The following is a 22,267-nucleotide window of genomic DNA, read 5'->3' as shown; positions in this document are numbered from 1 at the left end:
CACGCCGCTCGTGTCAAAATGCTTTGCATTGGGTCTCTTACCATTAGAGTATTAGATTATTTGATCTATTATTATTAGGTCTATTAGATTATTTCAATCTGTGACCAACGCCGGCATCTCTCTCGATGTGTTCCTTTTGGTTCTTGGCACTCTCCCCTTTGTTGTTCATGCCTGTGCCCCGTAACCATCATACTATGCTCACAACCAATGATCAGGACGTTTATAAGTGATGTTTTTGACTGTTACAGTTTGATTATGTCGTATGTTGATTGTGTTTGATGTTTAGATATTATGATTTGTACTACCCACTTATCTTATCCTATATTTTTGCCCAATTCTTCCGTAACTCCACCACCCCCTCTACTTGCCCCTCTGGACCTTGAGGGTATGTAAATAAATAAATAAATTGTAGTTGCACTACAACGCAGCACATTATTATACGCTCTACCAGAAGGGGCACTTCAGTGCTGGATTCATATGAGCACGATTGTCACAAGAAAAAACTTCACTGAAGTGAACAGAGTTCATAAGAGGAACATTGCACCGCTCGTCCAATGGCGGGTGACTGGCATCCGGGAACTTCTTCCCACACCACAGGAGACACCAGGAAACGTAAAATATCTGATCCCTCGTTAAGTCCTTCACTTGACCTAGAGATCCGGCCGTCTTTCTTGAGGCCTTCTTGTACGCATTCAAGAGAGACATCTCGCCCATAATGTCTGCGAGATACTCGTTCTGGTAGTCAACCAACAACTTGCCTTTAAGAGCCCACCGCATGCTTACGTTGTGGCAGCGAACACGTGTCTCGTACGCTATTGAACTTTTCCACGTCAACCACTCGGATCCCTCGCCGAAACCGTCAAAATAGCGACCATTCTCGTCGTAGGCGTGCATGATCTCGTGCATCAACACGTGCCCCAGAGCGCCGTAGTTTACTTCGGGAGGAGCTCCATACGCGAAAGCAGGTCTGTGCATTATAGCCGGTGGAATAAAAATCGCATTGAGCTGCGTTGTGTAAGCTGCATTGGCGCTATAGATAGGCATCGGAGGTCGATGGGTTAGAATATGATCTACAGAATTGTTAAGTACATTGGACAATATCGATTGCGTTGCCGCCGTCTGCACCTTAATGAGGTCGGCGACGAACGGACCGTTCAAATCGGGGACATCTTTGATGAACGCATCAACGGCCGTGGAGGAATTGAGATCTAAAACGTAGCCAACGCGCTTCTTCAGCAAGGACAGCTTGACCAGGGCTCCGTTACGAGTGTCAGCGTCGAGCCAGGACGATTTGTAGAACGAATCCTTAACTTCCTCAAATATGTTAGCGACGATCTTATTAATCGAGGCGATTCTTGTCTGGTTGAGTGTAGAGGAGACGACCGTGGAAGCTGCTACATTTGGAAATGTCTCGAAAACGATTCGCAGACACCTGATATCGTTAACGTTTTCGGTGTGTAGCAAGCCAGCAGTGCTGAAGAGGTAGAGTGTTGTCCTCCAAGCGATGTATATCTTTAAATCACTGGACGGTATCGCCATTTTGCTTCCATACACTGAGTGAAAAAAGGCTATGTCTGATGCGGTCATGGTGAGCCTTCTGTCTCCAGGTAGACCATTCCTGGCGTGGCGTTGAAGAACGGTCATCCAATTTCGTGACAGAGCGCTGTCTTCCATAATGTCTCCTAAGTTGGAAACGAAGAATTCGAATTGTGTGTTCGTTGCAGAGTTCGGGTATTCGGACATCTCTATTAGCTTATCTTCTGCGTCTATGATAGAAGCTAGGAGAGATTCGTCGATCGTAGCAGAAAAAACGGCCTTCAAGATAGCACTAATACGTTTTCCTCGCTGGTGTCGTTCTTGCAGCTGCATTGCCTTGGAAGCATTAAAATCTGCGTGTTGAAACATTGCAAATATGAATTCGTTCATACCGGGTAGAAGTAATGAAGACATATGGAATATCAGCGGAATGTCTGTCTTCACCAAGAATTCTACTTGAACGTCCAATGGATCGAAGTTCAGACCTTTAGCGAACGACATGCGGTGCTCTTCCAGGAACTGCACGATAGCGTTAACGTTTTCACGCATGTTTGCATTTCTACAATGTTGGAAAAACGCAGCTGCTTTCTCAAACTGTGTCTGTCCCGTCTTTGGAAGTACCGTAAACCTTAAGTGCCTGTAGATGTTCCTCGTCATGTTTAAGCTCATTACATTCAGCATGCCTCCTTTCATAAAGTCAAAGTCTTCTGAGAACCTCTTCTGTGCTCCAGTGCAGACGTAGGTGTAGAAGTTGTCGCAAGGCTCTTTGCTATTGTCCACGGAGATGTCGATGAGCCACCGCATGTACTGGCAGTCCTCCGTAACACAAACGCCGCCTGCTTGCGTGTCGATGTTTTTTCCGTTTTCTTGTTTCCTGTGGTCACCGTAAGAAGTCGACCTCAGAACACGCGAGAGAAGCCACAAGGATGCTCCAGCAAAAAGAGTGAGCCGTACACAAATGGTAACTCTCATCATCATGCGCATGATTCTCTCTTGTGGCAGTAGAACAGAGATCTGCAGGACAAAAGGAACAGAAAAGGTGTAAACCCATAGTCGTCACCTGTGTTGGGTTCGAAACGTGAGATACTTCCTTGTTATACTTGCTCGTCGTTATACTTGCTTGCTTTTGAATATCTGCGAGAGTTTATAATTTGGACCATATGATCCAAATTAGACTATCGCACTATAGTCGCGATTGGAAGCACTAGCAGGTTGGTGTCGCCTACGACAGCGGTAAGATCGAGCGGTAAGAGCTGGGATGGGCATAGCGGACTTATTACACCTCTACAAACGTAAGCACGACAATGCTTTACGCTACTAATAAATGTTGGCAGGTCTTACCATGAGAGCGTTGAGCCCCGGACCAGCCTTAACTCCATAGGGTCCGATGAAACAAAATAGAACGCCAGTGACGCCTTGACGAAGACAAAGGGCACTGGACTGCACCGTTGAGGTTGATGTCGATGCCGTTGCTGTTATTGCCTACACATGATGTCATTTAACCATATATAGTGACTTCTGCATGTACACTGTCAGCATTAAAGCCATTGGGGTCTGCGGACTACGTACTGCGTGCTTTCAAAAAAAAAAAAAAAGAATTATGTGACGTATGGTCACATTCAACGCTAAAGCATTTTCTTTATTTGTGATTCAACTTAACAACATGTGCTACAGATGTACACGCTACATGCTATACAATCAAGCTAACTAGATGGGTGAAGAAACTGATAAACAATTACGACGTACGTGGTGAACATGGACAGTATTGTAATCGTTAGCCTCCTATCAACATCGAAACAACTGAAACCGGTCATTTCCACTTTGGCGAACTGAACAGCGTCTGCCAACAACTGAACTTCATACACGGCCCTTACATCCGCAGAATCTTTATCCGTTCCGATCTTCAATACATGGACCATCGAATTCCTTATCAGGCGCCCCGGGTCAGAGGCTGCAACGTTAAATATCAACAAGAGCGCGATGCTACACAACACATCCGCTATTGCGAACACATAAGACGTGGGTGACTCTATGCCAATCTTCCCTAATATCGTGGGCATCGATAAAACGAAACTCAGTACAATGTCGGCGTACCAAACAAATAGCATAGCGTTGTATATCTGATCACACTGGAAGATCAAGTGGCAGAGCTTTGCGTGGTAAACTCTGCATCTCCGTACCGAAGCTACATCGATGAAAGCACGTCCGCAAACGTTCTCTTCGACGAATGCGTGAAACGCTGTACACAGTCCACTGATATATTTACAGAAACAGATATAAAATCCCATCACCCAGATTGACATAGTGGATATGACACTGCAGAAGAGGATATCAATAACGGGTACAGTGTATCCCAGTACGGGACTCGCCGATGTGAAAGAGCTGTTGTAAAGGTTGTACTCTGCATATTTTTTAAACCCCAGAGCGTATAATTCCGTCGCCTTGCTTCCAAGAAACACAGCGAGGTTTGTAACGCCGAGAGTGGTCATAACGAGAGAGTATTTTCGAACCTGCCGGAAGCATTGGTCCGGAACGTCGTGGGGAAATATCTCTGTCGACATCCTGAGTAAGTGGGACATGACTCGCCGGTGCATCATGGTGTGGAACGTAGTAGCGACGGATATAACGATACGGAACACGTACGACAGGTCAGAGAAGACACTCAGGACGCCGCCGCGGTTCCTCGTGGCTCCAGTGCAAGATGCTGCTACAAAGTGGACCATGTAGACGCTGATGGAAGCGAGGAGGACGTGTCTAGGCTTCACGCAGCGCCAGTGTTTGTAGTTGTGACGAGGCTGTTCACTCGCTTCTTCGTCAAACGGTGTTAAGCCTTGAAGTCTGAGCAGAAGCAGAAGCACCCGCACCATATGTGTGAATGAAAAGGTGTTTGTTGGTTCGGCGGAGCTCTTGTGGAGTTTCAGGGGTATCATTGCTGTAGCGTTGATTGCGCTGACCTGAAGACATAAAAAATGCTGAAACTGATGAATTGAAACAAGGATGGTTATTGAATGTTAGACTCTTTAAGAGCTGCGCTTTATTAGCTGCGCACATCCCAGACGTTCCAGTTCTTTGAAGTGTTGGATTGTGTATAATGTCAGATGTTTCGCATCATGTCATTACATCTATGGTACTTGTATGTTTCTTTGCTATGTTGCGATTCAGAGTTCCTCAGCATGCTCGCACTGCATAGCTTTTATTGCAAGCTTTCTCAGCTTTGAACTGTGTTGCATCAGCTTTGGTACACCAGCATGCCCTACATTCTCGAGGACGGTAGTTGATGAAAAGTCTGTGAATGCAAGGGATCGAACCAACACCTCTTTGATTGCTGGTCAGGTCTGTCTCCCACTACACTATACGACGACATTGCGCTCTCTTTAACATAGGTCCTCGCCCAGAAAGACACGGGTACATAATCACTCTCGCCACACATCCTCTCTTGCATTTTCTTCCATGCACACTCACGTTCATGACGAATCCCCGAGATAGGCTTAACTGTCATGATTGTCCTCATTGTCGATTCGGCCTCCGCATTGACGTTACGTTAATTACCAAAGGAGCACAACGTCTTCGAAATACTGGTCAAGTATTGGGCCGGTATTGCCAATATGCAGCCAATATTGGACTAAAACGTTGTGATGTTTGGAGATATTCGAAAGCCTTTGTTATCCGACTATGTGTCCGGCTCATGTTCATCAAGCAACAATCTAACCCTCGCCTACAGCTTACCTTACAGATGTCGTAAACAGATGATGTACGTATACAACAAACATTGGTGGACGTACCTTCTGCGCGTCGTCTTGATTTCTGAATCTGCTTTCGCAGTCGTTGTTTCTGTTCCATATGCCAGTAATATAACATCATTTATTCCTGCACAAGCGCAGCCACAAGCAACTGCATTCTACATTTACATCCGGTGCGACGTAATGATTCAGTCAGTGGTAGAAGATGTCGGGCCAGTCGATGATCTCGAATACGTGAGCAGGAAGTAGGGCCATAAAAAAGACAAAGACATTAAAGTATAAGGAACAAGTGCATGCGGTATAGAGTGGAGTGCAGAGATCGTTACTGAAAAAATTAAATTTGCAATTGTATTCAACGTAGCGAGCACAGCTATCTGTTACTAGCTCCCGTGGCATAGTGGTTAGGATGATCGCTTTCCACGCCGAGACTGGGAGAGGACACGGGTTCGAATCCTGTCACCGGCTGTGCTGTCTGAGATTTTCCCTGGGTTTTCCGAAGACTTTCCAGACGAATGTCGTCACAGTTCCCCATGAAGTCGGCCCAGGACGCATACTAACCCCCTCTCTTTCCTGCTGTCCTCTCTCCATCTGTCCACGTCTGTATCCCGCTTATAGCCACAGTTGCTTCGCGGTGCTAACACGGCATCACAACTATCTATTGCATTCGCTGAGGAAAGTTAGTATATGTATGCATTACATTACTTATAGGAAAACTAGCCGATTTTGTAAAGTTAAGTTACTGAGTAGAGTACTAAGCACTCGCTCTCAAAATTATTTGAGCAGGATATTAAACACTCGAGAAGGTAAGTGATTGTACTTTCAAGATTTGCTATCAAGTTACAATTTGTGAAATTTTTGTTGAACAAATACAGTGCAAACAAAATGGAGATAAAAATGGATTCTCGTTCGGATACCCTTCTTTTCCTGCGACGACATCTTGGGGCATGCTCTCCTCCACGAACACCTCGCCGGTTAATGACGATCACGCGTAAACCCATCGATGCTGTGCTTAGAAGTGAATGCAACGTAAGTGAGACAGCCACCCTAAAATAGGTTAGCAGATGTACGAGAAACATCTACACCATATAACACGCGACAAGAATGCAGGTGGGTTACCCCAACAGTCAGAACTGAATACGGAAAACAGATGTTACTTTACAATATTCCGCGCATATTAAATACATACTTTTACGCCGGGTCAGCCATATCTGTAATGCCACAGAGAGAACTAAAGAAATACTTTGTCACAGGGGTGAAGTAGGTCAGGATGTTACGCTTAAACATTTCTCTCTCTTTTTTTTTTTTTTTTTTTTTTTTACAGATGCAGTTCAGTTTCAATAAAACTGTGTACAAAATGTGCGCGCGCAGCATGTGGTGCATTGCCATAATATTTTTAATGCTTGTTGCGTAGATTGATATACTCTTGATTTGTATAGAGTGTTTTCTGTTGCTGTTACCCTGGTATCTGGGGGTACGGTTGCTGTCAAGCTGCCTCTGCAGCTTTTTTGCTGTACCTCCCTTTTCCTTCGGAAATAAATACGAAAAAAAAAAAAAAAAAAAAAATACATCTATTGTTTTAATCAATCGTTATCTTTCAATTACGAACATTTGTTGCCGTTCTGGCTCGCTTCCTAAATGCTGGAAGGTACACACCCTTAGAAAAGAAAAAGAAAAAGATAAACAGAGAGAGAGAGAGAGAGAGAGAAAAAGAGTAAACTAGGGCGTATTTGAAGAGTGTTCGTGTCCCCTAGATTGCAATTACTCCCATTTTAGTTCCCGGATCCCGCAATTTACTCCTCAGGACTGCAAGTATAGTCATTGAACATACTTGAGTGGAACTGCAGCAAAGGACGCAGACAAGCGGGTTAAAACATAAACGGCAGGAGACCTGCAGACTCGTAACTAGCAGAAGTTTAATGGAAGGGGACAAATATATACAATACACAAGGCAAACAACGTACTGCAACACAGTAATAGCACTTGGAGCGATAACAAAATGCATTTCCATGTGTAATCTTAACAAGCACAGAAATCTCTTTCCAGATGAGTTAAGGAAAGTGATGGTACACTTATGCACGTGTTGCCATGTAAACTAATGTGGAACACCTCTAGAATTTCACGAACACGAACAGTTCTATCTGAGCCTATGCCTATTACGCTAGTATCGTTGAATCCCGGCTAACAAGAACAATCCCTAACGTCAACCAACTACATGGCTTCAACCCAACTTCCCATGCTTCAGACATCACTGATCACACAGTGATCGCAGTGATGTCTGATAGAAGCAGGCAGGCGTATTCTCCTGGTCTAGCGCATCGGGCAATTCCTCTCTCTTTGAAGAAGCGCAAAAATGGCTGATCCGATTCCAACCAGTTCGAAGTTAGATTTTTAGCTGTTTGTTGTTTTTGGCTGCTTGAAGCCTGTTCAGTCCACAAGGGGATTCATAGAAATCCAATTCAACGCGATTGCACGAAAAGTGCATCAAATGACAAAATCACACATTCTCTGACTACGTGTAACGTCGTATTACTTCTTTATATATACTTCTTTACTGCGTTGACAGCATGCCTTTACCACAACGCTCTGTATATGCGGTGGTCTGCACAATAAAATTCGGTTTATACAATCTACACTACAAGTCTACCAGAAAGAACATTTCTTTGACGGGTTCATAGGCGAATCCTTATGACATGAGAAAGTCTCACTGAAGTGCTCAGAGTTCATGAGTGGCACGTTGCATCTCTCATCGAACGGCGGATGAGGTGCGTCTGGTTCGCCACGCCCGCACCACGCCAGACAGAAGGAAATGTAGAATATCTGGTCCTTCGTGAATCCTTTCAAGTTTCCCAGGGACGCAGTGGAGTTTTTCGAAGCTTTCTGGTACGCCCTCACGATCGTGTTAGAGCCCAGAACACCGGCCAGATACTCTTGTGCGGAATGCTGATTGTACTGTCTCGCCTTTGGAGCATGCTCGACGCTCTCGTTGTAGCAATGAATCCGCTTATTGTACTCTTGAATGCTTCTATTCGTAAACCATTGGGAATCGACAGTGTAAGCGTCCCCATAGATGCCCATCACGTCGAACGTTTCCATGACCACATTCGTGATGACACGCCCAAGCGAACCATAGTTCACTTCTGGAGGAGCACCATATGCAAAGACTGGTGGGAGCATAACGCCTGCGGGGATTGTGATTTTGGTGATCTCGTTGACAGCGCTAGCGGCATATACTGGAGGCAGACGAAGTTTTCGATCCAAATATTGCGAGTCAGCCAGCACAGCGTCCCAGTAAAGTTTCGTCTCGAATTTCAAGACATTGATGTAATCCATAGTATAAGGGCCGCTTAGGTCCGCAAGGTCCCTGAAGAACGCGTCGATGTTTGCTGGAGTGTTGAACCCTGGAACGTAGCCGATTAGTTTCTCCACACTAGAAATCTTCTGCAGTGCTTTTTGACGGGTTATGTCGTCGATCCACTGGGAGGTCTTGAGCGACTCCTTAACTTCTTCAGTTATGACGTCGGCCATTTCTTCGACGAAGTTAATCCTAGAAGCATTGACGACGCTGAACAGAACTTCAGATGATGCTGCGTTCGGAAAAGTTTGAAGAACATTCTTCAGACACGCTTTCTCGTAGCTACCCTCGGGATCGAACAGTGCCGTTGTATAAAGGTAAAACGCAGTTCTCCAGGCAAAGTACAATCTGGTATCGCCCTCTGAAATAACTGCAGCTTTTCCGAACAAGCCGTAGAAAAAAGAAACGTGTTCTTTCGTCGTGGCGACTTCCTTGTCCCGGGGAAGCCTTGAGCCCGTCATGTCCCTCAGGGTTTCATGCCACCTGGACGCCAAGGCGGTGTCGTTGTTTTCGAGACCTAATTTGGATAACGGGAAGACAAAATCGAACGTTGCCTTGGCTTCATCCATTCCCGTGCGTTTGAAATCGAAGTGGTGGCCATATTCACTGGCAGTGTTGTCTTCCGCTTGCATAATGCTATTCACCAATGCTGACGAGACTTCTCCAGGAAATATCGCCGATAAAACCGTGCTGACACGTTTCTCACGTTGCTCCTTGCTCTCTTGCTTATATTCGTGCATGGAGTCGACGAAGCTTCCTCGTAATAACATAACGATTCCGGGCTTGGTTCTAACAAATCCCGAAGCTGGAAGAGGACTCAGTGATAGTCCCATTCCAAATATTAAAGGAATTCTGAAGACAAAAATGAATTTCAACGTGAGGCCGAGGATGTCGAAATTCATGGTCTTTGTAGCATCCATGCCGTGCTGAGTTAAAAACGCTTTGATAGAGCTGAGGGCCGTTGCGTTATGATACTCTGCACAATGCCGAAAATATGCAGCCGATTTCTGGTATGCTGTTTGTCCTGTTGTCGGGATGCTGACTTTTTTCAGGCTTTCCAGAATATTGGATGTGGTATTATGCTGTATGATAGCCAAGTTGCTTGATTTCAAGCGATCGTACAGCGCAGACAATTCCTTGAATGCCCCGCTACAAGTAAAGAGGTAGAAGTTTGCGCAAGGGTCTTTGCTTGTGTCCACTGAGACGTCAATGAGCCAACGCATGTACTGACAGTCTTCAGTATCGCAGACTGTGTCGCCCTCTGGTTTTCTTTCCTTCTTCAGCATCACGGCCAACGCGATGGCTGCCAGCGCCAGAGCAAACGCGATGGCTATCATTCCAAGAAGAACATGCAGCTTTGTTTTCGATTCACTGTGTCCTGGTCTCACCTGAAAAAGAAAAATAAGGCATGTTGAGGCCAGTTGAATACACAGGTTGACGACTGTTGCGCTAATTCTTGAACGGTAATACGTTTTATTTAAACGATTAATCGAAACATTGAATAACATTTTAAGCTCACGCCAATTAAATTTAGGCCGATGCGTACAGAGAGATGAAGTCTCAAAGGCCGAAAAATATCGCAAGCAAACAAGCGTTGCTGCGCGTACGATTGGGAGATACATCAGAATCGCCCCGATATCCTGCGATCAGATTCAGGGGATTATCAGAGATCAGGGTTGCCTGTAAGATCGAGGAGATCAGAGAGTGGTTGCCCGTAAGACGGAAGCTGCTTTCTCCGTTGAAACCAGAACACTTTGGCATCAAAGCAAAGACATGAAAACGTGGTACGACGACAAAGGGATGCAGCCGCTGAGCCACTTCGCATCACCGCATTTACAATCACCGGCCATCAACAAACTGGGGGAAGGCAACGTCGTCTTCCCATTTATGCCTGACCATGCATGCCGTGACTATAAGGTGGAGCGCGATGCCAACAGAATAGCGCTTTTAGAGCCCAGTTGCACGGGAGTCCATTATTTTTGGGCACTGTCTTGGGCTGGCCAAGTGATCTGCCGATGAACAACAACAACAACAAAATCAAAATAAAAGAAACTGTTCCAATCCATGTTACAGTGATTACGACCACTCTTCTACCAGAGACACACGAGTTAATTACGATGCAACATCACAACACCAAAGGTTCCAAGTAACGGCAGGTTCCAACACCAGAACACCAGCCTGGTGGATTTTGTTAGGGGCGGGTTTCCGAAGTATACTTTTTACATTCCCCACACGGTATACAAGAAACGTCTTGAGTCATCACCGTTTTCACCGTTCTACCGTTTGGAGCCATGTCACAAACCGCCTTAGAGTAGATGAGGGAACTATGTTTGACTGAGGCTCTCTGCGAACGAATGGTGTAGTTTTCTGGACTGGTGTAATACGTGGAAACATAGACATGATACTGTGTAGGCGTAGGACGTGATTTTGGAATCGCACCAAAGCTATATAGGAAAGCACACGCAAGGTCTCAACAAGAACAATGCAGAAATATCTTGTTAGCTTTGCCGAACGGGAATTAAGCGAGCTATTTCGCGTGTCCTGCGTCTAGTGGAGTATCACGCCCCCCTCCGCGCTTCTTCGCCCCCCCCCCCCTCCCCCAAGGGCAACTTTTCTGGTTATATCCCTGTCTTTATCCCTCGATAGCTATGATTTTCAAGTTTTAACAACATCTACGTGCTCTGAAGAAAGTATCTTGAATGACGTAATTTCCACATGTAAAGCGAGGTGTACCTCGAAATCCCCGCTGCACAATAAACTACTGGAAATAAACGTTATTTCACTATACAATGCACAGTCGCGCGCAGGGTACTGTCAACAGCGAACTTAGGGACTAACCTGGACAGAGAAATGCAAACACCAAACTTGGACTAACCTAATAATGAACTAACCAACGTGGTGTTCCGTGGTGTGTGCCTCGCTAAGCCTAACGGCCGCTAAAATTTGGCTTTCGTTCGCAAAAACGACTTGAACAGACTTCGAAAACCCGTTAACTTGGGTGGTTATAAATGGGTGGGGGTTTTAAACACGGCATATAACATCTTACGAAGCAATCGAGCATTCTCCTTCATTTTTCTTGGAGCCTACCTCCATAGGTAGCTCTCCTGCCTGATGACAATACACCATAACGGGAATTTCTATATCGGGGATCTCGCAATCGGGAATATCGAGGTCCATCCGCAAAGCGCAGTGACAGAACATGAGATTCGAATGGCAGGAAAACGAACTGAAAGTAAATTCTCTAGCCGAGTTTTACACTGAACTAACCTCCACTCCAGTTCCTCCATCTGGCGGGGCCATTTCTTGGGAACTGCTCCTTCTACTTCTAGGTGTGGCACATAGCTGAAGGCAATAGGCCGCAAGGGTCAATGGGTGCACGAATTAGAGGATCAAAAATGAGAAATGAGATTGAAGATTAAAAACGATTAGACGATGGGATGAACGACAGGATAGCACGGAAGACGGCTGATGGAGTGGTGGTGTCCGCGGTGTGACCAAAACACAAAATAGTAGGTAGAGATGAGGGAACGGAAAATGTTTAGAGGAGCAGTCTAAAGGCCCACAACTTTGTTTCTATTTTTGGTCAGTATGGAATATTAGGCGGCCGAAAACAGTTTTCGCACAATTAGTGCAACCGTAGCGAAATTGGGACGCCTGCAATAGCTCCCCGAACCTCCAGTGCGCGAAACACCCTCCTGGCACGTGATGAGCACCACTACGCGCGTCACTATGTGACGCAAGTGGAAAGGACACTCCTAATTGGACCTGGGATCACATGATCGAGGTGAGCAACATCGCGCAGGCCGGAGCGTCTGCTACCGCTTCCTAGACGCCATGCGTTCTCCGGCTACGTGATGTCCGAAACGGAGGGTTTGAAGGCTGTCCACGACACCACCACGATTTTTTGGGACCGCAGATACCACGGGACGAACGAGTGGTGCAGCCCGAAATTAACTGACCTTGTACAGCGAAAACCCCGTGCTTACCTACCGACATGCAGTGTGTAGCCTGTCCGACCGTTTTCACCGCGCAGTTGGGTCAGTGGCTAATAGGTGGTGCCACAATACCGCCGCCAACGCTTGCTTTCTGCTACTGTGAATTCTGAGATTGCACAGAAGCCACGGATATATTACTCTTGTGATCGTAATCTTATTTCCTCAGGATGCATATGTGCTTTGTTTTTTTTTAGAAAACGTGATATAAATCATATAAAGAATAGAAGTCAACAAGAAACAGCTCGCAATGTTCGTGGCAGACGGTTTTTCCTACGAACGAATGAGGGGCTCTCTACCACCTACGCCACAGTAGAGTGGGTGTGGTCTGCAGCTGGAGCGCTCCGGCCTGTCACGGCGACAGCGATTTTTCAAATTAATTGCACCGTGATGAAACAACTTTGAACAGATATATTTTGTGGGAATGCTTTTCACATACTGCTTTACAAGATGACAGCAGTTTTTGGCCATGTTAGATACCATAAAAGGGACAACGGAGAAAGAAGTGTTTCACTGTGTCATCACACGGGCAATCTGGGCAACTAGGAGACGGCTGCGCACGTGCACGAAAAATTAAGAGCGGAGGGGGACGGGGAGTTAGTTTTAAAAGCGATAAAACCTCAGCGTAGGGACACAAACACGAAGCACTGACTGACAAACATACTTTAATGCATCAGATGTAAATATACCACTTTGTGTGAGACGTTTCAATACGCAGAGAAGGAGAAATAAGAAAATTCCAAATGGGTCTGACGTAGGTGATAAAAATCTTGACAGGTGCGTTGCAGACTGTCGACTAAGGAGACCAAATCGCGCAGGACCCGAGAAAAAGTCGAGCGACCACAAGGTCTGTAGAATCATAAGGCAGCGTTTACACGGGGCAACCTTTTCCAGCAACCATCAGCAGTTTTAGAGTCGCTGCTAGTCGGCCGACACCGGAAACCTCCCCGACCGAAATCTTGAGAAGTTGCTCGTGCACGTGCACCGGAAAGTTGGTGTTGTTCCAGCCAATCAACAAGAGGAGCACTGATATACGTCGCTACTCTTTTGGTTAAATAAACGTACGCAGTGAGCAGTTTACGAAGAGGCATCATCAGTTGCATTCGCACCCACAGCCTCCGATTATCGTAAGGTTGTTTGTCGGTGGAGCCGAGTTGGTTATACGTGCGAACGCGGATATTGCACCGTCTTGAAGTTGGTCACAAGACGTTGGTTCGATCTGGTGCAGAAAGTTTGCCCGTGTGAACGCGGCCTTAGCGTAACGGACTGGCTTTCAGGATTTCTTGTAGATTATCGTTATGAGTCGCTGACCAGCGTCGTCCATTTCTTCCCGACACTGTATAGGGGTAGGGTGGTCCGAGTCGTAGTCATCATATTCAGTCAGTCAACCCGTGCTTTATTTGCGGATGCTTGCTCACTGACCCCTATGACTGACGCCTCTTAGTTGTGCTTTATACTGAGGCCTCCGCCTTCCTCGCTCGGCAGGCATCGGAATCACCAACATGTGATTGCTTACCGAGACGACACAAGAGTTGTGAAGCGGGGCAGAAGGCGTCCACATGATCTTGTGGAAATTTATTGCACCAAAACGTGACCAAAACGCCAACATTGTTTGCACTGGAGCGGATACCTGATGAATTCATTAACACGGAGAACACAAGGCCATATACAGGGACTTACCTTATAAAAGTCTACACGTCCCGGCATACCCCCCCCCCCCCCCAATTAGTTAATGCAGGTGGCACATTGTGTTGTCTACATATAAAGCTCATGGTAATTCAGCACCGCGACGGAAAGTTATAACACGAAAGGTGCGTTTCACGTACCCCAACAACCAAGACGTTGCCAAGGGCAGCTGAGAGCCTGAGACGCACGTCCCCAGACGACGACGTGCCGCGTGTCACTTTGGCAAGGACGCCTCCGCGTTATGTTATTTCACTGTCTTTCAGTAAGCATACGATGTCCCTTTTGGTTGCCGTTCGCTAATTACGTCGGCAATTTCGTTCCTCACGTTACTCCTTCCGGGAGCAAAATGCGACAGTTACACGAAAGTGAAATGAAAATCGCAGTTACATCCGGCTGGCACCTGCTACGACACGTCGCCGCCTGGAAGCAGCGTCTCAACTGCTCTTCACAACATTGCTTGATCCATTGTTGATTGTTTTGACTACGAGAATCGAATGTTTCGCATTACAACTTTGCGCGGCGGTGCTCAGTGTCCTTGTGAGCTTCATAAGTAGACAACACCATGTGCTGCCTGCTCTGAGTAACTGGCGAGCACGGCATGCCGACGCGGGATTTTATTTCAAGAGGGCGACCGTGACCCATAAATGTCACGGCGACTGAATCAACGGGAACAGATGAGCCTTCGGAAAGCTTGCTATATCGTTGCACAGAAATTGTACCACAAGGGAGCATTAAATCGATCAGGTACGCGGACGACAAGCACAAGTCCACATCGCGAAGGATGCCCTTGACAGACGCGAGGTGGGGAGGAGTGAAGCTGCGCGCAGGGATACAGCAGAAATTGGAGCACATAATGAAATGTAAAACAATCAGTGGATTGGAGATCCTATGAAGTATACCACCCCTCGAATAAGGACCCCACGGACATCAACAGCGTCCGCGTCAGTGAGTCAAGCCCACGCTGAATATAACACGGATTGGCAAAGGACACATGCGAATCGTTGGAGGGAAGCAGTGCGACTGGGATAGTCGAACGATCATGCCGAGTAAAGGCTCGGACGTCACCGGTAGTTTTCTATATTATTTAACGCGAGCCAAAAGGAGACGAGGGCCACCAGACCATCATTCGTGTTGCGAACAGCCCCTCAAGGGGCAACTCCGGGAGAATGCCCTTGAGAGGGCTACCGTTACAGAACATGACGAGTGACAGAATGAGACAAGAGTACACGAAAAGCGCAAGTGCAAGACTTACAGGGAATTACACGGCGCTGTTTACAATGCAAGAGACAAGCGCGGCTGTCATTTTTCTTCTTCTGAGTGCTCCCGTCACCCACCACAGCATGCGCAGAAGGTCGCTGCATTCAAATTCTTTTTCTTTTTCGCAAATACTAAATTGATGATGGTACGTCTGTCCTCAGCAAGATTGTTGCGCACATTATGCACCGCGGATTGTCTGCGCATGTGGAGTTCTCAGCAATTCTCAACGATAGTCAGATTGGGTTTCGTCCACGATGTTCTATCGGGATGGCTGATATAAACCTCGAGAGTTAGATTCGTCTCGCCCGGCGCAGGGATATAATTTCTCCTCTCGTTACTCTAGACGTTGCAAATGCTGATGACAGCATTGAGTGCAGCGTCCTGTTACAACGGTTGGGCATGGCTGACACTCCACCGTGCATACTCTCGTGGGTCAGAAATTTTCTTTCGGATAGGTTTTTGTTATTGTTCTGATGGCCATTTTGCTTCCTCCTCTCAATCGCAACTCAGACACATTCCCCAGTGTTCTGTCCCCACTGTTTTTTTTAAATATTTTAATGGGCTTCCTTCGCTTGGACCCAGACATTCTGACCATTACCTATGCATGCTTACAACATAGCGTCCTTTGCCTCTTCCTCGTTGCTACATATGCTACATGCAAAACTCCAAGCGTACCTAGATATATTGATTACATGGATGTCTTAGGTCCACCTCTCATGGAATGCCCAGAAGTCTGCAGTGATTTCATTTCCCGCAACCACTTCAGCCCTGAATATCGACCTGAAGATTGGCATGTTGTCTGTTCGTCAGACTGGGCGTCTGGTATGATGACACGATGAGATGGGACCATCATATTGACTATCTGACCACAAAAGCTGCTAAGACTCTCTGCATCATATACGTCGCTGTTCCAGCGTTCGTGTTGGAATGCGTAAGACTGCCCTACTTTTCTTGCATAAATGCTACATCCGACTTATACCGGAGTCTGGTTATACCTTGTTTGTACAATCTGGTTGTACCATCTGTTTGTACCTGGTTGTACCATCATGTAGAGAAACACACTTCGTCTTTGCGTAGACCTTCCCAAGCATACTCCAAATAATGCGTTATACGAGGCCCGTACGCCACCTCTTAAGGCCCGCTTTCAATTGCGCACTGAGTTTCTCTCCCAGTGTCAGAGCTCTCTTGTCACCGGAAGCAATGCTTCTTTCAGAGAAATTTCCGTTTGGCTAACAGCGTGTTGGCGTAAATCAAACATTCCTCAGTAAGTCTTCGCTCAACAACTACAGACACCCCTGAAAGTGTCACTCGTGGACTTTTCTCCACTTGTGTCCCGAGTAACATCAACCACGGTGAACGTCACTGACATGCTTCGCTTTACCATTCAAAACTGCTCCTTTCGGATCCCACAGACGATGCAGACTGAACATCTCCATCATTTTCCCGATCACCTTGCCATCGCGACAGACGCTTCTCTCTCAGAGGAGCGGGTTGGTGCCTGTCTTTTCATTCCTCAGTTGGGCTACCAGTTTCCTGTTCACCTTCCAGATTACACACCTTCTTGCAAAAGTGAGTTGCCTGCCATGATTCTACCCCCCCCCCCCTCCAGAAAGTTCCCGTAGCCTTCAGCATGGTACTTATATTGTTCGATTTGCTATCAGTTATATGACTTATATCTGCTCTTTCTGGCTTTCACTCAGTGAGGCAGCGGACAGCCTGGCCACGATTTCCCTGCCTGGACAGATGATTGAAGTCTTACCTACCTGAGGTCTTACCTACTTGCCTGCCTTGGCTAGATCACGCCTGAGGCCTTGCCCAGTGTGGATATTTGCTGATATCACTCAAGTCAGATATCGACGGTTCCTGCCGCTATCCTGGCATCGTACTCCTCGCCCTGGTTATGAGCATCTGCGTCCCTCCCTTGGGAACAGGATTGCATTGACTCCTGACGTATATCGAGGTGTAGCGGGCCGTGGACAACGACGAAGTGGAACGACGTGGACAACGACGATTGTTCCAAGGAACACTCCCTTTTGGAGTAATAGTCACACCCCCTAAGGAGAGTAACATGCTACTCCATTTGTGGGGTGTAACCGTGACACCCATTGCAGTAGCTGTACCAACACCACCAAGGGAGGTCAGGCCATCACCTGCAGATGTTATCCTGACGACCTCCTTCGCTATGGTCCAAAGGGAGTTCCCTTAACACCGGATAAGGTATGAACACTGCCTCCGCAGTGGGAGCACGGTTGGTGCATAATATCCACAGTTTACCTGCCATCAACTTTGTTTCTTTCTCATGTGAAGAATTATGCATCAAATAAGCGAACAATCAAACCGAAACAGGAACGGGGAGAGGAGTCGCAGAAACTTTCCCCTCCGAAGGCCAACGCGTTACGTCACCCTGCATGGAGCGGACAAGTAGTATACCACGCGGGTCGTAGCCGCTGTGTTACATTCCCGAAACTAGACAATGGACCAAAATTCGGGATCAGATTACTCAGACACTGATGGACAGAAACAGCGGTCGCGTGCTTTCCTGAGAGTCAAGAAACAGCGCAGGAATATGACTAATGCGCGGTGACGTTGGCCGACCAGAGAAAGAAGTACTTCCATGGACGCTCGGTGGGAGCCAGACTTTTTCAAATTTCAAAAATAGTTTTTATGATCCCAGCTTCGTTTTCAAGTGAGACATTTCACAACCGCGTTCAGTTCGTGTAAATGATTGTGGGAGTACCGCAAGCTTGAATTCCATTTGGTTGCTAAGTCTTCCTTTAAAAATCCTCCAACATTGAGGTGGCCATAAGAAGTTGCAGAAGAAGCGTCTTATAGGGACCTGCTCACTTCCGTAACCCACTCGGGTAGGTATGAGGTTTCGACGGCCAGTACACCCTTTTTTTAGTTGGTTTTATTTCTGCCTTTGGCAGCAATTTTTCTCCTCGCTAGAGCGTCAGTGTTTGTCGTTTGATGTGTCCTACGTTTTTTTTTCCCGTTACTTGATGAAAGATTAGTTGGGCGAATTTTATATCCAAAGAACACTGCGTATATATCCCAACTACTCCCGCAGTAAGCTACTCTCTCTATATATCTGCTTATGCTCAGTGCGTTGAGGTGCTTTCCACAAGCGGAGCGCATTTTAAACACTTTCTGCTGACTTTTTGAGGCCCAGTTCTGACATTTCTCTAAGCTATCGAGCTTAGGGTAGTCGACGCTACAGGGTATGCTGGGTATACAGGGTACGGCGCAGGTACTACAGGGTACTTTTGCACAGGATGAACACGAATGTGCTGCAGCATTGATTCCAGAGGCGTACCAATGCGGTGTGAGGTTGTGTGTGATGAATGTGGGTAATATACTCGACGCCGGTATCGGTGGTCGACTTTGAACGGGAAGTCTATGAGTAACGCGTAACCCCAGCCTCGTGTGGGCTAGAAGCGACAATATTGGTGATGTTAAACTGGTGCTAATAAAACAGAGTGGTGGCGTTGCCGTTCGATGTAACTTCACTAACTTTGTGTAACTTCAGTGTTTTGCATACCTTTTGTTCCGCAACATGTGGGATCACATTAATATGTGACGGCGATTATATCAGCTCAGTTAAACAATAAGTTAATTTAAAAACATAGCCAGTGATACAGTAGCATTCTAATTAGGTTGGGCAGTGACATCTAAAGCCTATTATTGGTTCCCAAAATAAATAAGTTACACGCCCTCACTTCTTCAGTTGCTTCCCGGGCGAAGGATGGTCTCCAATCTTGCGTAGCCGCGGTGCGTTAATTGTATATGATTCTGTTCTTCAGCTAATGCCAACTGCTCCTGGAAATATTTTTCCTAATATCTGTTGGTGTTACTTCTTGGTTTCCAATTTGATGCTAATTGTTACTTCATTTCTTTCCTCTCCTATTCACATCCATCCTGTGTGAGTTTGTGCACGAGCGTCTCCGGGTATTTTCTTGTTTCGTTATCGTTCCTTTGGTTCTTTTTTGTTTTTTTTTTAATTTGGGGAAAGGTCGGCTGGGGAGCCGCCACTCGGATATGACGCTGAAACAAATCGAATATTACCGTTTTCATCAATTATACCGCAAGGTATTCAAAATATACCCTCTAGGAGGTATATGCTTATACCCTGAGGTGCAAATAATATACCTTCAGGGAGGTATAAAGATAGTATACCTTGAGGAAGGTATAGCGTTTATACCTCAACAGGTATGCCCCCTGGGACAAACCGTTTATACCCCAAAAGGTATAAATTTTGCTAACAGTGTATACGCAACACAAGTATGGCGAACTATAACAGAAGCAAACGCACAATAATCCCGTAAGGTTTTTCCTGCTGTTGTTCTCGGCACAGGTCAGTACCCTGCACGTCTATCGATAGCGCTTTCACGCTGTGTATACATGTCACACGTATCCGTCGAGGAAATGCACTTGGTGTGTTTCGCTTTCTTTCGCGTTATCGTGGAGCTGCGTCCCGAAAATCGAAGGCACCAGATTACCGAAGGGAGTGTACCAATCGACAAGGGCCGGAGCTTATGTTTAGGTATTACAAAAAGAGATGGGCCCAAGCAGCGCGACATCTTTCCCCAATATTGGTTCGATATTGGGCCAATATGTTGTGCTGCTTGGGTTAGGCAGACCACCCGCTACTCCTCAAAATGAAGCAGAAGAGAACATACTTTTGAGTTATTTAGTGTATCGGCGTCGTCACAACAAGTTCATTGGTTACTGCTCATATGTCTGTTCAAAGTTTTTAAGAGAAATTCCGTGTCACATTGAAAGATCGGCAGCGCGTTGCCGGCGGGGAAAGCTCCAGACCAGCCAGGCAGTGTTGGAGTGTCACTGGTGTGCGTCGTATAGCTGGCAGTCGATAACAAAGGACAGAATGTGTTAGCTCCTGCCTTACAAATTGAACGGGTTGGGAGTCCAGCTGGCACGTTCTGAATAAAAGTGTCGGAGTACGTGCAACATAAAGATATAACGGGTGGTGGTCTGAATGTTCTTTCTTCTGTGGCAAGTATTCTGGAATAACGCAGCCCATCTTCGGTTCAATGAATCTCAGAAAAGTGCATCAAGGCATCACATAAAAGGGACTAGAGGCTCATCAGCTGAGAAAACGACGAAAGCAGAGCTACATCGTTTCGCGAAATATGATTGGCTCCTGCCTTTCGTAACGCAAACTTTGAAATACCGACCAGTATTATAAATGACAGTGTTATTATAAAGCCTGCGCCGTCTAAAGTGCGTACCGTGCAGTAAAATGAGTTTTTTTTTCAAGAATCTCGATATCCTGTTTTCTCCGCGATACACGGGCCCACGTGGACGCAAGATGTATCGTTCCATATTTCCGCAGCCCCCGTTGCCCGCGAAATTGTGCGACACAGAACAGCAGGCAAGGTCCGTTTCACCGAAATAACAGAGGGACAGAGGAATAAATTTTATGTCACTTCCTTGTTTTTGTTCCTGCGTCCGCTTATGTGCGGAGAGGTTGAACGGCTCACTTCAGGAATGAAAAATGCAGAGTCAAATGGTGGCTCGCCGTTGAAATGTCGAAACAACGACACGAGGTCGAAAGCAACGCACATTTCTTGAAACTCTCTCGACGCTGCCGATATTTAGGCACGAGAACTTTGCCTTCAAAATTACGTCACATGTTATTCAAATGGAACATGCGCGACACGTGCGAGAAATGTTGCCCTAAAATATCGAATTATTACGGAAGAATGTGAAATACTGAACATCGCTCTAACGTTGAAGTCACGATTGTTCGTGCCAGGCTTACATGTATTTGGACAAAGTAGTATTGAAGCCACTTCAAAAAAAAAAAAAAAAAAAAAGAAGAAGAAGAAGGAAGGCCTAAAATTAGTATGCAACCACGCAAATCATATACGACATGAGATGTAGTGCCGTAAAGGCTGAACAGACGTGAAGCCATTATTCGTTATTTTATCAATTTTCAGATGATAAACGTCCGGATAAGCCGCTTAAAAGATGCAGTAGGACGTTGTACAAGACTGTATGACGTCTAATTTCATTACCAGAAGAAAAAAACTACAGTGTTGCAAGCAGATAAGTGACGCATATGTAAACTTCATACGTTCGATAGAATGTAAAGACTCCGATAGTTTATCTACAACACGGTCTGCGCTTCATCCGTCCGTTGCTTGAGGGACGACAGTAACTTTCTGTTGATATGCGCGCCATCGAGATTGCATCGCATTCCATTCATCTCATTACACACACAATCCAGTCAGCAATTCCATGCATTGCATACCATTCTCCTGTTGGGCTGCAGTCTTGGGAACCGATTTTACTCGTACACGCAAACAACACCAAGTCGATCTTGTCGCCACAACCATCACTCGTTCAGGAAATATTGTAGGTGGGAAAAGCAAGTTTGGCATCCTGAGAATCGAGTTGCATGTTGAGTCGGGTGTTGCGCTTGTGATATTGGTTTGGCTGCATATTTTCCCTTGCTACCATGGTCATCAACGTAATTATGTCGCTTTTAAATGGGTGGGTTATTTACAAAAAGAAAAAAAAAAAAGGTGGAGGAGTAAAACAACTTCTTACTCCATGCGTATGGTGAGAGTTGTGTCGAAGGTACGAAGGAGTAGTACTGTTGTGATTCTCATGATGACGAATTGCTGTATCAGTTGTTTTTTTATTCTTTCTTTTCATTTCATTTATTCCTTCAGGGGGCCTTA

General features: G+C 46.1%; 2 protein-coding genes across 2 annotated transcripts; both read right to left on the bottom strand.

The window, feature by feature from the left end:
- Positions 1-114: 114 nt before the first annotated feature.
- On the bottom strand, positions 115-4,259 carry LOC135389768 (neprilysin-1-like). The gene is made up of 3 exons (XM_064619798.1): positions 3,717-4,259; positions 2,878-3,018; positions 115-2,550 (listed from the first exon to the last, which is right to left on the bottom strand). Exons 1-3 carry the CDS (start codon positions 4,257-4,259, stop codon positions 445-447), a joined length of 2,790 nt encoding a protein of 929 aa, XP_064475868.1. The 3' UTR covers positions 115-444.
- A 2,919-nt stretch (positions 4,260-7,178) lies between these two features.
- On the bottom strand, positions 7,179-15,631 carry LOC135387547 (endothelin-converting enzyme homolog). Its single transcript, XM_064616700.1, has 2 exons — positions 15,559-15,631; positions 7,179-10,016 (listed from the first exon to the last, which is right to left on the bottom strand). Exon 2 carries the CDS (start codon positions 9,963-9,965, stop codon positions 7,917-7,919), a length of 2,049 nt encoding a protein of 682 aa, XP_064472770.1. The 5' UTR covers positions 9,966-10,016; positions 15,559-15,631; the 3' UTR covers positions 7,179-7,916.
- Between the last annotated feature and the right edge of the window lie 6,636 nt (positions 15,632-22,267).

Source organism: Ornithodoros turicata, chromosome 3 (assembly GCF_037126465.1).
Source record: "Ornithodoros turicata isolate Travis chromosome 3, ASM3712646v1, whole genome shotgun sequence".
NCBI classification, from domain to species: domain Eukaryota; kingdom Metazoa; phylum Arthropoda; class Arachnida; order Ixodida; family Argasidae; genus Ornithodoros; species Ornithodoros turicata.
Note: the sequence above shows the minus strand (reverse complement) of the source record. Positions and strands in the feature narration are given on the sequence as shown.

What these genes read in the sequence shown, in the direction of transcription:
- LOC135389768 (XM_064619798.1), bottom strand. Translation starts at nt 4,259, where the DNA reads ATGGTCCACTTTGTAGCAGCATCTTGCACTGGAGCCACGAGGAACCGC. An exon ending in CTTTCATCGATGTAGCTTCG is followed by an intron (nt 3,019 to 3,716) that starts GTACGGAGATGC and finishes CATCATGTGTAG; the next exon opens with GCAATAACAGCAACGGCATC. An exon ending in CGGGGCTCAACGCTCTCATG is followed by an intron (nt 2,551 to 2,877) that starts GTAAGACCTGCC and finishes TTTGTCCTGCAG; the next exon opens with ATCTCTGTTCTACTGCCACA.
- LOC135387547 (XM_064616700.1), bottom strand. Translation starts at nt 9,965, where the DNA reads ATGATAGCCATCGCGTTTGCTCTGGCGCTGGCAGCCATCGCGTTGGCC.